The sequence below is a fragment of the Etheostoma spectabile genome, chromosome 12 (assembly GCF_008692095.1).
Source record: "Etheostoma spectabile isolate EspeVRDwgs_2016 chromosome 12, UIUC_Espe_1.0, whole genome shotgun sequence".
Lineage (NCBI taxonomy): Eukaryota > Metazoa > Chordata > Actinopteri > Perciformes > Percidae > Etheostoma > Etheostoma spectabile.
This window is the reverse complement of record NC_045744.1, coordinates 2340476-2356542: the sequence shown is the minus strand read 5'-3', so window position 1 is coordinate 2356542 and position 16067 is coordinate 2340476. Positions and strand designations below refer to the sequence as shown.

General features: G+C 43.6%; 2 protein-coding genes across 3 annotated transcripts in view; both read right to left on the bottom strand.

Annotated features, from left to right (window-relative positions):
• Positions 1-7002, bottom strand: part of LOC116698837 (mitogen-activated protein kinase kinase kinase 20) — a 33545-nt gene extending 26543 nt beyond the window's left edge. Inside the window, exon 1 of the mRNA XM_032531043.1 lies at positions 6972-7002. The gene's annotated coding sequence lies outside the window, so the exon portion shown is untranslated. The remainder of the gene's footprint in view (positions 1-6971) is intronic.
• The window catches only part of LOC116698831 (rap guanine nucleotide exchange factor 4), a 29616-nt gene that overhangs the window by 11341 nt on the left and 2208 nt on the right, over positions 1-16067 (bottom strand). The window contains exons 2-12 of one of the 2 annotated variants that reach the window (XM_032531030.1): positions 13667-13809; positions 11974-12062; positions 10512-10658; positions 6652-6724; positions 6133-6182; positions 5106-5212; positions 4890-5011; positions 4312-4495; positions 2608-2692; positions 1169-1229; positions 383-459 (exon numbers count right to left, since the gene is read on the bottom strand). In XM_032531030.1, the coding sequence (XP_032386921.1) occupies positions 383-459; positions 1169-1229; positions 2608-2692; positions 4312-4495; positions 4890-5011; positions 5106-5212; positions 6133-6182; positions 6652-6724; positions 10512-10658; positions 11974-12062; positions 13667-13809 (1138 nt within the window). Of the gene's footprint in view, positions 1-382; positions 460-1168; positions 1230-2607; positions 2693-4311; positions 4496-4889; positions 5012-5105; positions 5213-6132; positions 6183-6651; positions 6725-7580; positions 7845-10511; positions 10659-11973; positions 12063-13666; positions 13810-16067 lie in introns of those variants that run through there. The other variant, XM_032531031.1, reaches the window with a different exon arrangement.

Below are 16067 nucleotides of genomic sequence, written 5' to 3'. Positions count from 1 at the left end.
TGTGTGTGTGTGTGTGTGTGTGTGTGTGTGTGTGTGTGTGTGTACACATGAGCATGTGCAGTCCATCTAACTGTGCAGTGGTTGTAGATTGGTGTGTCGTGTGAAAGTGTGTATGCGCACAATCCCTTAAGCCATTTAATCATAGTGATGAGTCATGGCTAGCTGTGCAGAGTTAGCTCAACTCCACTTTTGTTGGTCTTCATTCAGCCCCGCAGGGCAGATACTGTTGGTCTGCTCCATGATCAGCTACAGACACGATCAGCTACACTTTTCAATCCATCGCGTACGGATGACACGTCATCAAATCAAGCGGAAAACCGCATGTGTCAAACAAAGAAATATAAGCATGTAGGCGGATGAATGTATTCAAGCACACACACACCTTGCCGTAGATAACCACATTGACAGAGCCCTTCTGGATGATGTACCATGACGTGCCCTCCTCTCCTTGGTTGAACACTGGAAGATAAAGAAGACAAACATAAATTACCCCCACATACATCCCCAGGGGAGCCACAAAGGAATATGTGAGCTACAATTTGCATTAAAAAAAAGTCTTTGAGCTATAACAGTAACATCTGAACACAAAGACATGATACATACTGCATACTCATTCCTTACAACTCCAGAACTTGAGGATCCTAACATTTTGAGGCTTTGGAAGCAAAGTAATCCAGTGATTGTCAGTACATCCATGGATGCAGTCCAAACAAGAACTGCTAATGGCATACATTTAGAGGTGCAAAGTTGCCAAAATTTAAAATATAGGCAAATAAAAAAATAAACAGGGCTCTAACTGGAGCAGACAGATAATTACAGTAAGTGACTCAGATATCTCAGGTTTTTCTGAGCGAGGGTGTGTGTGTGTCATAGCGTCAGACTTTGAAAACCCATGCTGTACACTATGCACACAAACAAACAAAATTCACTTTATTTTTTTTTAGATTATTTGTGGGGCATTTTTTCCCTTTATCAGTGACAGTGGATAGACAGGAAACATGGGAGAGAGATGGGGGATGACACGCAGCAAAGGGCCGCAGGTCGGACTGAAACCCGGTCCGCTGCAAAGAACTCCGCCTAAATGGGGCGCACGCTCTTTCTGGGGGAGCTAGGGGGTCGCCCCCAAAAAATGCATTCTAGGACAAAGTGGACAAAAGTGAAAACTCACACACGGTTCCAGCTTTTGCATGGGACTCGAAGATCACAACGCTCGCCAGTTCCCTCTTCACCTAGAAACCAGAGTACACCGCTCAAGTCATTCTGGATTAAGTTGCACTGCAGAAATATGTCAGAGAACAGTAAAATGCACAGATGCACAGGGTTTGTAATGATTATTTAAAGTGACCTTGGAGTCCATACAGTCCTTAATGAAAGCACATGGAGAGTTGTTTTAAGAAACTATGGAGGGAAAGCTGAATAAAAAGCAGTTAAATCAAAAGGCCATTTGTTTGTGAACCACTTCCTGGAATGTGCTCCATGTGACTTTACATTAGTGTAATCATGTGATTGCATCTAATATACCGAACAATGATTCTAGGACTACATGGGGCATACCAAAAACACAGACTTAAGGACTTCTCAACAGGAGTGTAATGCTCTTTTTTCTCCATGTAAGGAAATGGAATATTCTCAGTTTGCATAATACAGCTGAAATTGATATATTTTAACCACTTAAAGCTCCAATAATCAAAGCATATGTCATAAAAGAGAGACATTAAAACAAATCAGTCATTTTGACATTGAAGTTGTGTTGATTAATTGACAACGTCAACGTTTGCATTGAATAATATGCAAGTCCCCATTCCCCCTAAAAGTTGGCAACTGTTAATTAGTTAAGATGACAAGGCCACAAAACATCCTTTCATTTTACAGTTATTATAGTTGACTGATGTAGGTAAATTGCACACATGCAACCAACAGCACTACACCCCAGCTCCTCTACATGGTGAATGCTAACACAGGGCCGACTGGTGTCCAACTGTGTCCCAATATATGGGTGAGGGAAATGCTAATGTTAGTAACTACAACTTCTCTGTCTGGTCTTAAAGTGCTCATACGATGCTCCTTTTCAGGTTCACAATTGTATTTAGAGGTTATATCAGAATAGGTTTAGATGTTTACATTTTCAAAAAACACCATATTGTTGTTGTACTGCACGTTGCTGCAGCTCATCTTTTCACCCTGTGTGTTGAGCTCTCTGTTTTAGCTACAAAGTGAGACATCTCACTTCTATTTCATCTATGTTGGGAGTCGCACATGTGCAGTAGCCAGGTAAGGACTACTAGCCAGTCAGAAGGTGTGTAAGGTGAGTATGTGTTACAAAGTGACGCACGTTCGTCACGGAAATAAAGGCTGGACTACAACACAGCTGTTTGGAGCAGTTTGTGAACAGTGGTTTCTGTTAGTCTTTGGGCTTTTTGCTTTGTAAGCATACAACGTGCACAAAAACGATATATAACACAATAAATGAAAAGGAAAAAGCCAAAAAGCAGAAAACAAGCACTTTTTTTTTTATAAATCAACTGAGTCAAGTGGTTCTGATAAATTGAGAGCCCTCTTGTAAATCTGTACTGTCCCTTTAAAAGAAACGCAGCGTGGCTTACTCACAGTGTTGGAGAGGTGAGCTAAGGCCTTGATGTGAAGCAGCTCATCATAGATGATCTCTAGGTCATCCCCTGTCCTCTGACCAGGCCTGCAGACACACACAGAGCGTTCTCAAGATGAACTCACCATCAACACTTCTTGCATGCATCACCTCTTATTATACTGCAGCAAAATTAGTAATCATGACAAACCCAAAAGCTAAAATAATACTGCTGTCTGGAAAGTAGTCACTACAGATGATTTGTTCATAGAATGTTATGATAGCGTTGTGAATGTGTTGCATTCCGTTCTGTAGAAAATCAGAACAAAGCCTCTCTCATCTAGCCTTGAAATCCAGACCCAAATCCGAAAGATTAAGGGTCTGGCATTGAGTAATGAAAGTCATCTCGAGGGGTGGCACCAAGCGTTCTTCTGAAAATATCGCTGCACACAATTGGATAACACTACGACCAATCACAACTACAAACGGGGGGACGTACCCATACGCTTAGCTACCAGCTCTCCTCTGGCCCCGCCTATATCAGATACACCAATGTGATTGGTGCAGCTTGCCTCAGGCCCCGCCTACATCAGATACATTGATGTGATTGGTTCAGCTCGCCTCTGGCCCGCCTACATCAGATACACCGATGTGATTGGTGCAGCTCTCCTCCGGCCCCGCCTATATTAGATACACCGATGTGATTGGTGCAGCTCTCCTCCGGCCCCGCCTATATTAGATACACCAATGTGATTGGTGCAGCTGGCCTCTGGCCCCGCCTATATCAGATACATTGATATGATTGGTTTAGCTCGCCTCTGGCCCGCCCACATCAGATACACCGATGTGATTGATGCAGCTCTCCTCTGGCCCCGCCTATATCAGATACACCGATGTGATTGGTGCAGCTGGCCTCTGGCCCCGCCTACATCAAAGACACCAATTTGATTGGTTCAGCTCACCTCTGGCCCGCCTATATCAGATACACCAATGTGATTGGTTCAGCCCACCTCTGGGCCACCTATATCAGATACACCAATGTGATTGGTTCAGCCCGCCTCTGGCCCGCCTATATCAGATACACCAATGTGATTGGTGCAGCTCGGCTACAAGGGCATAATTAATGAGCAGCATTACTCGATGCCAGAGGGACTCGCTGAGCCAATTGAAATCATGCTCTTGTGAGAACTCTGGATTCTCTCTCATCTGTTTTAATTTGAATCATAAGTTGTGACACTGTTTCCTTTCCTGAAGATGTATCTGCGTGAACCAACCTTGAACAATTCCTCCTTTCATATGGAGCCTCTCTCTTATCTTTCTACTCTCACGTCATCTGAGTGAATGGAGCGATTGGTAGAAAATGTATATATCATGTGTGTCTCATTAAACTTTTTGGGACCTGAACCCCTCCGAGAGCTCGCCACAGCTTTCAGAGTCAACTCACACAGGTCAAGGCAGCAGATTATAGAATTTTGTACCATCGAAAAATTGAACCACAAAACAACGTGATTGGGTAGTTTCCTAACAGATAGTAGAACATATTACAAATAACATTTGGTTCAGTATGCCAACTCAGCAGCATAATTGAAATATGAAGAAGAAGAAAAAGACAGCAGCAAAGGTAAATGATTAAATACGTTTTCTAGATTTACTTGAAAATAATATATATGTAACTAGTAATGTGTTGCCAGTGTAAAGTTCACGCCGTATTATTCATTGATACTGACGATTTCCTGAGGATCATGCGCAGCAGTGCGTCAGGGCCAATCTGAGCGAGGAACAGGACGGTCTCCGGCAGCTCTTCCTCACTCTCCCTCTTCTCCTCCTCACCAGGCAACGGTGTGTCCTGATCCTCATCGTCAAGAAAACGGTAGAACAGGTACTTGTCCTGGAAACCCAGGTCCTGGTCCACTGAAGATCAGACAAACACACATGGTCAAAAAAGACACAAGAGTACGCGTATCAGCACACATTCTGTATGTGTCTACTGATTCTGAGCAATCACAGTTGCTGTTTTTCAGAAGATAACTTGAGACAGCTTCTTTGAAGAATGTGAATTTGAGATCGAGATGTAATCTATATTTGATGCCGCGGCTTCAAAACCCTCTCATTTATGTCCAATGCTGGTATTCAAAATAACACTTCCACTGCGACTGATGGTCAGATTTTGCAAAACCACCACTCCAACTCAGAGTCAAACAAAGACACTTTCTGGCTGTTTTCCAATAGCGGTTTAGTATTTTGTAACATTGCAGTGCATGAACTACTATGAGAAAGCAATAGAGAAAGCCAAAGTGTAAGTTACCGTGGTTGAGCACCCCTTCTTCTAGTAGTGTCTGCCACATCCCAACAGCATGGGAGCGTGTGAGAACACAGGCACTCTGCAGCACCAACCAATCCACCAGCTCTGTGCCTACACAGCATTGTCTGCAATACACACATTAAATCCACAGAACATTAGCTTCTGAAGCTGTTGCATGCATAACTCTGGGTAAACACACAGTTGGAATTGTAGAAAAACCTGTATGTCTTGAGGTGGTACTTCCTGTCTCGAATCATGTGTGGGGCTCTGGACAGGATGACGTTGCGGAGAACCTTCCCCGCTCTCTGCAGCTTCTCTGAAAAGATCTACAGAGCACACAGGAACAGCGGGGTGCTTTGGTGACCTTGCAATACTTGTAACGCACATCATTGTGATCATTAACCCACTCTGCATTGGATGAAAATGTGTGCATTGCAAACGGATGTCAGTGATTTTACACACAGCGCTATAGAGTGCTAATACCAGTATAACTGTATCAGAAAACACAGAGCATACACGCAAACACGACCTCTACAGATCACACCTGCATCTTACAAAGAGAGGTACAGGACAGATGTGTATACACACACACACACAGCTGCTGTTGAAAACAACAAAGAATGGCCCGCTAATTGGGCAGATGGGCTCTTTTTTTCTATGTGCATGCATTAGCTTGCATTAGCATAACTACAGAGGATCACAGCTGTGACTCATCACCATCTCTTCTCAGAACGCACACGCCTCCAAAATTCATTCTGGGAGTCGGGATTCATTCGCCAACATGAAAGTATGCAGCAGAGCCCAATTTTATGACACCGTGGTGTGGTTCACCATCTTCTCTTTGCGCTGACTACAACAAAAAGAACAGCGTCTTTGTTTTTCGTTGACAATGAAGCCCCTTTTTGATTTCAAATTATGTCTACAGCATTTTCTTCAAAACACAAACAATTGCTCATTTACTGGTCTGCTCTATATCAAACATCCATTTTTTTTCCTCAACCCTGAATGCCCAGTCCACACAGATATTCTGACACAAGTAGTGAAGCCAACAGGAATCCAAGATAAAGTGAGATTGCCTGGCCCGCAGCATAATGACTGGGACTTTGGTTCATTCATGCTTTTGTGTGCCGCGAGGAAGGACACAGCTCTCCGAAACGTGCTGGCAGTTTGTTTAAAGGATTAAGTTCCTTCCTACTTCCTCCACAAATCCAAGACAGACCAGCGGAGAGCCAGAGAGAGCGTTTACCTTGGTGTGAGCTTTGTTTGCAGAGTCCGAGTTCATGTTGTCTGCCAGTCCTGAGAAGGAAAAAACTACTGTCAAGCTGGTTCAATTAGAGATTTTTACAGGATGCGGCTATTTCTCATTCCAAAAACACAACCTATTTATTGTGTGGCTCGGATGCTAAATCATGCAGGGAGAGATGGTCTACTGCACAAGATATTTTAATAAGCAGTAGGTGGGAAACGAGTATAACAATCTATAGAAGGAAGCAGGAATACTTGAATGAAAGATATTCAAAAAAGTCTTTACTCTATAAAAGAAAAAGACAAAAATAAAGTAATCTTTCTTCCGTTACAAGTTCTAACACTTATTTTACCTCAGTATACTCACTTATGAATACAACCTATTCATTATCTGAACTCTGTTTCACAATGCTACTGTACATTACTATTTTTTTCTGTTATGTTGAACTATACACACACACTGTTTCTTTCATTTCACTATCGTGTGTGTGTGTGTATGTGTGTGTGTGTGTGTACTTACTGTCATTGTTGGATCCACTCTCCATAGCTCCATAAGGAGGGGCCAACAGTCCAGCCAAGCTCTGACGATACTTCTACAAGATAAAATACACACAGACACACACATCAGAATCGGTGTCAACATCTACATCTCTATTGTTATGATGCATCATTTATAAGACATCCTCATCTGTAACCATCCAAACCCATCACTTTGGTTTCTGTCACACACACACAGTGTTAATTTTAAACGCACGAGTGCAAATGCTCCTCAAAACAAAGCCCTTTGTCCAACCAAGATCATTTACATGCAGAACAACTAACATTACATAACACACACACGCACACACACACACACACACACACACACACACACACACAACAGCAACATTCAAACCAGGGTAAGAGAGCATCCAACGCTGCTAAATGTGTCCAGATGCTGCTCTCACGGCGGTTAAGAACATCAACTGAAACATTTGATTGCAAGGAAGGATTGTGGAAAAGGTGCACTGTGTTCTTCGGTATATGTAGTGTCCTTTTCTGTATATTGTCATCTAGACATCTGTGTGTTTAAATAAATAAATAAAAATGTGATCACAAAAAAGTATAATAAATAACAACAATAAACTGTATTTGCATTTCTATAGCGGAGACACTAAAACACACACAGCAGGTCATTTTGATCCTGAATGTGCCATTAGTCTTTATATACATACAGAGAGAGAGAGAGAGAGAGAGAGAGAGAGAGAGAGAGAGAGAGCATCTGTTTGACCTAAAGACACACCCACATCAATGTCTTTCTTGCAGACAGACTAACAAATCCAAGACAAAAATTGCTAAACAACTTCCTTTTGTGAAAACTAAAATAAAAACAAGAAAACATGAGAATGCTATCCAGCCGCCATGCACACCCCAGACTACACCGTGGTACAGTCGAGGTGACACACTCACCTGAGGTAACACACTCAGACGCCTAATGCTGGAGGGATTAGTACCCCAGAGAGATGCCCTCTGCTCCTTTACAACTCCCACACAAGCCACTGGGTAGTATCCTGCTCAAAACAAGCTTCTCTCTCTCTCTCTCTCTCTCTCTCTCTCTCTCTCTCTCTCTCTCAGAGTGGCCCCAGTATCTTTCTCAGTCTCTCGCTCTCCCTCTCTCGCTGTGATCCAACCAAGAACCAAACCACTTTTCTCTCCCAGGTTACCACGGTGATCTGAGTCTCTGAGCTACTCTAGTGGAGGAGGAGAAAAGAGGGAGGGAGAGAGACGTAGAAAGGAAGCAGAAGAGGGAAAGAAAGGAATAGTGAGGGTGGGGATGGAGAGGGAGGGAGGAGAAAGGATAGGAAGGAGGCTGGCAAGAGACACAACATGGCCAACGCAGGAGAGGAGGAAGTGGGCAGGAGAAGGGCAGAGCAGGTGAAAGGGAAAGAAAGAGAGAAAGACTTGCAATACCAGCCCGCCACAGTACAGGCCAGGCCAGCTGACCCACTGATTGATATGCTGTTTATCCACGGTGTATGGGCCAGAGACAACACGCTGTTCAACATTTACCCCGTCTTTATTTATTCATCCCGCTTCCACTCGGTATTAGAATTATAGAGCAGCGCTTTTTTTCTTTCATCCTTTCATCAAAAACATGACTGCATTCATCCTTTGGCTTTCTAGTCCTCGGCACACACACACACACACACACACACACACAATTGTACTATGAGCTGAATTTGATTCAAAAGAGGACACCCTCGGGCTATGTTTTATGCTTCATGGATACTGTCCTAAAATAGACAGCAGAAAGGGAGACTAAGTGCACGTAACAAACACACACACACACTAGAAGCCCAATAATAAGATGGCACACACACTTCATAAATTGTTGTCTTATCTCACTTTTATATCCTCCTGTGCCATTAAAATCACATTTTATTAAACCTAACTTCTATTTATCTAGTAATAACAGTACTGAAGGGGTCATTTTTTGTTTCATAAATCGCAACAATGAATCTGTTTTATAATGACACTAAGAGATCTATATTGAATTAAAATAGCATTTATTTTTAGAGAAATTAGGAAAACAATGCCTACATTTTTTATTTAAGATTCTTTTTGGGGCATTATAAGCCTTTATTTGTGACAGGACAGCTGATGTTATGAAAGGGGGGGGGGATGCCATGTGTCAAAGGGCCGCAGGTCAGAAACCAAACCTACAGACACTGTGATGACTAAGTGTCACGTTTCATTTCATACATTGATTCCTCTACTGTGCGACAGTAAGTCGTTTGGTGATGACACAATCGTTAGCCAATTTTTATAAAAACTTCTGCTAGGGAGCCATCACGTAAGATTCAAGGTACTGGAGCCTTTTATACGTTGTTGTGTCTTTAGAAATAAAAAACGGACAAATAGAGTCTTGAAATGCTTCAGATGTAAAGTTATTTGCTGTCAAAGTGGCGCCGAAATGAATGGGAGTCAATGGGATGCTAACGGCGGGTGATGACTTGGTAGCATCGAAATGGCGCCATGGGAGCTGAAAGAGAAGAGGCTGGCCCGCTTGGTTTTGCCTTAGCGGTTAAGCCTTGCACCGCTAGCCTGGAAGCAGAGATGAGAGGCGGGCTGCAGAGGTCTGGCCAACTCACTTCTTTCAAACTCCACACCAGCAGACTGTTTTCATTCTCTAATTCGACGGACGCCGACTCAGCTGACATCCCTTAAGGACATTCATCAGACCTCTGGAGCCACAGAAAGCTCTATGCAACTTTTAGTTGTAGTCAGCAGACTCTGATGTGTAAAATCTGTGTTGTAAGTCCAACCAGCTGCATGTATAGTCAATAGGGGAGATGAATGGCTGTGGATGCGGGGAATGGACTGTGAAGCTACAGTAAACCGGCCCACTGTGAATGGAGAAGGTAACCTCGACAAGGAGGCCGAAGAAGAGACAACTGCTACAATGGCAACTCTCAAAGAAGACACCAGCGTCACTGATGCTGAGTGCGGATTCTTCGGATATATCTGCAGACTGTGACTGTTTTTTACTCTGGTCATCTGAGTCATAATTCCCCTCCTAGGTGAGATCTGTTATATTGAGTTATATCTGCAGCATACCAATATTAGCCAGGATTATCAATACTCCCAGTGTAGGACCTTTTCCTGCAGCATCTGTCTGCATTGTTTTTGCATTTTTACTTGATCCATATTACATCATGTCATTTAGCTTTTATCCAAAGCCACTTACAGTTGCTATATATCAGAGGTTGCATGCCTCAGGAGCAACTAGGGGTTAAGTGCCTTGCTCAGGGACACATTGGTTGATGTATCGCAGTGGGACTCAAACCCAGATCTCCCACACCAAAGACGTGTGTCCTATCCAGTGCGAGTTCATCCCAATGCTATCGCCAAGCTCTATATGTCATATATTGATAAATACAGATCATTGTTTGTTTGTTGTGATAAAAATCCACAGACATTTATGTCTGATTCTCATTCTCATATTTCTAACCTCTTCTTTACTATTGTAGCACAATCAAAATGTGTTCAGACAAGGGATCCCTGCACTTTTAGATTCCCGCCACACAGTGCCTGCACTAAACATACAACACATACTGTAAATTGTAAATCCCATTGTCGTGTTAATAATGCACTAAGCCACGGCAAGCTCTCTCTCTCTCTCTCTCTCTCTCTCACCTGAGGTGCGTGTCTAATAGGTGGAGCAGAAGGCACTGTTATGGTGGACAGCCCTCTTGTGGTTAAAAGCACAATTACAGTGAAAGGTTGCCTGTAAATTGCAGTCTCAATAGGGAACCATTTTCAAAGATGGAAAGCTTTAGGCACACTACTCAGACAGGTCATGCTGAATCCTGCAGTTCCAGCTCATGCGGTTTGTCTCACCTCCCAGAGGCTCTTGAATTCCCTCTGCTCGATACGGAGCAGCTCGCTGGTCTCTCTGCTGACAATGGTCGCGTGGCGTGGTGTGTTGTCCAGGATGGACTCCCCGAACGCTGTCCCGATCCCCAGTGTGCAGATAGTGACTGCATCCTGCACACAAACACAACAGATTTGATTAAAATACTGCTTGTCAGAGCACTTACTGTGTGGGAGTCAATAATGTGCTAAAATGAGTCCTTCCACGCAGGAGTCCTAGTCAGATATACTGCTGTGACACGGCAAGCCATTCATATCATAATCAATTGAACTGTGTTTCATTTATGATTCATTGTTTGGCTTGTATAAAATCAGAAAACAGTCAAAAATGCCACTCAGGGTTTCCAGGAGCCCAGGGTTATGTCATCAAGTGTCCGACAAACAGGCCAAAACCCACAAATATTCTATTTACTAACACGTTAAGACGAAAGATGAAAAAAATCGGTTATCATATCGGGACTCGTTTTCTGACTAATCGTCACGCTAAAATGTAAACACAACGCAGCAGTAGCTAAGAGATATATCAAAAGGTTTATAAAAACAGACAAACATGAAGAGCCGACAGATTAATGTATGGTAAATTATGCAAATAGATTCAAATGTGAGGGACTGGTAAACGGGGGAAAATATCTCTGGGTGCTGTATATAATTGGACAGGCTAGGTACACACACACACACACACACACACACACACACACACACACACACACACACACACACACACACACACACACACACACACACACACACACACACACACACACACACACACACTCCATTGGTTAAGTATTCTGCATGCTATAGAAACCTTTTCAGCTGTCCAAATTGACATTTTAAAAATAGCCACAGAAACTGGGCCACCAAGGACACTTTAGAGCTACATACTGTACATGAAAAGGACGTTTCACAACAGAGGGGCTTCTTATCTCTGTCTTTAAACTAGGAATACATCCTCTCTCTCTCTGTTCTCCTCTTTTTAGTGCAGAATGACCCTAGAAACCCAGAAATGCAGCTGAAAGCACAATTCTCAATGGACTTGTCTTCTGTGCTGTGGCAGCTTTGCTCTGGCATATTTAAGCAGGGAGACAGACATGAGCTCATGTACTGGGACTGTACGGGTCAGCATGGAAAACAGGCGTACAGGACAGCTGAGACGAGGGGACCGCGTACAGTGGAGCAGCCAGGATCCTGACAGACATGGTTATGATCAAAAATATGAATAATACAAGAGGAAAATGGCAGCCATGAAATTAAATTAGAAAGGACATTACCAAATGCACCACATATTGTCCATGATTTAAAATTCAAGTCATTCGTTCATTTGTGATTCACATGATTTACAGGTAACACAGAACAGACACACAGCAGCACAAGTGAAACTAAGCAAGCAGTTATGTATGAAGCTCCCATCGGACTTAAACTCTCTCACCTGGTGGTTGGCCGTTTCTGACACTTTGACATCCAGAGAACCAGACAGGACTGCGTACCAGCTGGTGCCTATGTCTCCCTGTCGAAACACTGGGGACAGAAAAACCCATTAAACACTGTAGGGTGCTGAGGAAAAAACTGGTTATTCGGACTGATGTATTGGTTTGCTCCAAGTTGTATTCCTTAACACACAAAGTTTCTTTTCCAAAAGTGGAGAGAATATGCTGGTAAAGACGTACAACTATTGTATTAAAAGGGATGATAGGTGGCAATGAGGAAAACTGGCTTACTGATGTTTTTGGGTTGTAAGGTAGGTTATTACTTTCTTTCCAGATATGTATTTGCTACATCACTATCAGTTGTCTGAGCATTTCCTTATGTACGTGTGTTAATGTGTGTGTGGGTATATGTATAAATACTTAGATCCCATGTCTCCCCAGTTATACTCTCTTAGTTTAAGGTGGGGAGATGATTTTCTCTGAGTGTATTGTGCTGTGTATATCACATAACAGGTTGTTGGAGATTTGTTCTTTTTGTTCTTTTTTCTTTTCGGTGTTTGTATCAGAAAATGTAGTAAACATTATTTTTTTTAAAAACATACGATACTATGACATTTTTCAATAAAGTTAAAAAAAGAAATCTTTTTCAAAACGTCCTTGTGTTACTGTGATACTAGTCTATGTCCTCAACTTCCAGGATTGCTCCCGTGCCAATGGAAATTCGCTGGATTTCACTCTTTTAGACCAGATATCTGGCTTGGATTGGGTTAGCGTTCTAACCTCTGGTGGATTTCTGAGGACTATGGTCCTCAGATCTCTGCAGGGTAAATCCAGACAGCTAGCTAGACTATCTGTCCAATCTGAGGACTATGGTTTACCTGGTCCTCAGACTCTGCAGGGTAAATCCAGACAGCCAGCTAGACTATCTGTCCAATCTGAGGACTATGGTTACCTGGTCCTCAGATCTCTGCAGGGTAAATCCAGACAGTAGCTAGACTATCTGTCCAATCTGAGGACTAGGTACCTGGTCCTCAGATCTCTGCAGGGTAAATCCAGACAGCTAGCTAGACTATCTGTCCAATCTGAGGACTATGGTTAACTGGCCTCAGATCTCGCAGGGTGAATCCAGGCAGCTAGCTAGACATCGTCCAATCTGAGGACTATGGGTACCTGGGCTCAGATCTCGCAGGGTAAATCCAGACAGCAGTAGACTATCTGTCCAATGGGACTATGGTTACCTGGTCCTCAGATCTCTGCAGGGTAAATCCAGACAGTAGCTAGACTATCTGTCCAATCTGAGGACTATGGTTACCTGGTCCTCAGATCTCTGAGGGTAAATCCAGAAGCTAGCTAGACTACTGTCCAATCTGAGGACTATGGTTACCTGGTCCTCAGATCTCTGCAGGGTAAATCCAGACAGCTAGCTAGACTATCTGGCCAATCCGAGGACTATGGTTACCTGGTCACATTGCAGTCCCTCTAATGTCTTGGACTGGTGTGTACACATGAGTTACAATGACAACAGTACTTTGCATTTCAACATGCATTGCATTTTAAACAGTCTTAAGAAACAGGAAAGGGATCACCACAACCGTGCAGTTTTATAATCTAAATAAACTGATGGGTTGGAGAGGGGTGTGTGTGTGTGTGTGTGTGTGTGTGTGTGTGCGCGTGTGTGCGTGTGTGCGTACATACACGTGATGCCTTTCTCCAGGCATTCATAGAAGGCACATGCACAGATCTGCAGTAAGAGTGGAGGTGGGAACCTGTGGAAGGCCTTGACCTCTCTCAGTCTGGTCAGAATGATGTCCACATCCTCCCCCGAGCGCTCCGAGGGCCTGTCAGAGAAGAACCATCATTTGATCTAACATCAGGTGGTGAAGAACCATTTCAGTGGGTTTTTTAATGTTCTGCCAAACTATTTTAAACATTTAGCAGACCATTAGCAGTAATGATAGACACTTGTAATTAGCAGGTAATGGACTAAAACAGGAAAAATTGCTTGGTATTGTCCTTTCCTATGTATTTGTGTATATGTGTGTGTGTGTGTGTGTGTGTGTGTGTGTGTGTGTGTGTATGTGTGCGGGCGTGCGTGCGTGCGTGCTGCTTCTTTGTTTGGCCCTGTGTCTTAGCGATAACAGTGGAGAGCTGCAGGCGTTACTTCTCTCAGCGCAGACCCCCCACAGGGTGTTGATGTAAGATCTCATTTGTACTGCTACTATTTCTAATACGCTTAAATCTGAGCACACACACACACACACACACACACACACACACACACACACACAGACAAAGACAGAGAAGCACAGCGCACAGACTCAAGAACCCACAGAAGTTTGATCCGAAAGCTTAAACATTCTGCTCTGCGATGCGGTGGAGGAAAACTACAGAACCAAATATGTCCCAGAGTAACACACTGCAATTAGCACCTTTCATTTACTTATCTTCCTTTCCTAGTGACTCATCCTGCACATGTGTGTGTTCATACAGAATAGCTAATGCACTGTGGGCTTCTTCCTTCACCGATAAGAGGTTGTCTTCCCTCTCTCCTCCTTCAGCTCCTTCCTCTTCCCTTGCTCCCAGCTCTCATCTCTTTGTCTGCCTCCACTAAATATTTCTCTAATCTCCATTGACTTTGCTCCTTACTCAAGCCTCGCACGTTCCTCTCAGAAAACATGATAAGCAACATGGAGAAGGACACTCTTTCTACTTTAAGCTACCCATTTCCTCCTCTCCATTACTGGCAGCTCCACACTTGTCTTTATCCATTGAATCCCACCACTAACACACTCACCATCCTCCCATAATGATCCTTTTATTTCTGCTTTGCAAGCTCATAGGCAACAATGACTCCCCTTTGACCCACACACAGAGGTAAACACACATATGTTTGTGTCCCCGAGCAGTTTGTGTCCGTAGCCAGCCGGTATTCCCAGATAAACACAGACGTAGCCTAAAGGGCTTCACTGCTCAACACGTCTTCCAGTCCCACATCGGCCACAAGCTCAGGGCCATTCCAGATGGGTCTATGCTTTCTCTCAGTCTTTTTATCCATTTTCTGTCTCTGACTCATCCTCCCCATCCTCCTCCTACTGCCTGGTCTTCTGTGCGTCTCCGACAGAGTGTCAAATCCCAGTGTAGGCTGGGTTAATGGTTTGGACAGGTGGACTCCCACACACTGCAACTGGGAGAGACAGGGAGGTTAACTCTGCATCCCCCTTCACCTATCCGTCCACTCGAAACTGTTAAGATCCGTCAGTTAAAATCCCCCTGGTTGAATCCATGTCTCTTTGTCATTGTCTTGTGCTTGCTCGCCCCCCGCCTGTCCAGAGGAATCAGCCTCCCCTGTTGGTGGGCGACGGATGTGACCTGAGAGCTGTTCACCTTGCCCCACTCTCCCTCCATCCCCCTTGTCTCTCCTCTCCTCATGTCAGCAGAGATCTCAGCTTTCAACCACAAAATATGGCCACATGCTGTATGCGCACACGCAGGAATTACAGATCAACTGTCACTCTGAAGAGAAAACCGAGACACCAGAAAGTTCTGCAGATCCATCTGGGAATAAGATCACTGTTTCCAGACAAACAGATAATAGGTTCATTTGTGGCAGCCAACCAAAATGTAAGATCCCGTCAGATGAACACGTTACTGTAGCAGAGATATCCTTATTGTATGTGCACAGACATTTTGAGAGGCTGTTGCTCTAACCTGAATGTTTTGGCAAAAAATACGCTCTGTCAAGTGTCAAAAATTAACTAAATTATGTAAATATTGTGCCACAACCACACAACATGTGCACAGAGTTACATGGCAGAGGCATAGGGCATCACAGGCTTTTTTTCAGACTTTGGGCCACCCCATCTCTGTGTCCAGCCGAAGCATGCCCATCAAACAGTGATGAACGTCTGAATGATATGGTGATTATTCTAGCGCAATTATGGGCTACTCCTATTTATGCTAACACCCATCCTTGACACCGCTCTTTAAACTCCTGCATCACTGCTAAAAACTTGAGATCCTGTTAGAAACACTGAATATTAAATCAGCGTTAGCACAGCTCAGTTCACAGTGTGTGTGTGTGTGTGTGTGTGTGTGT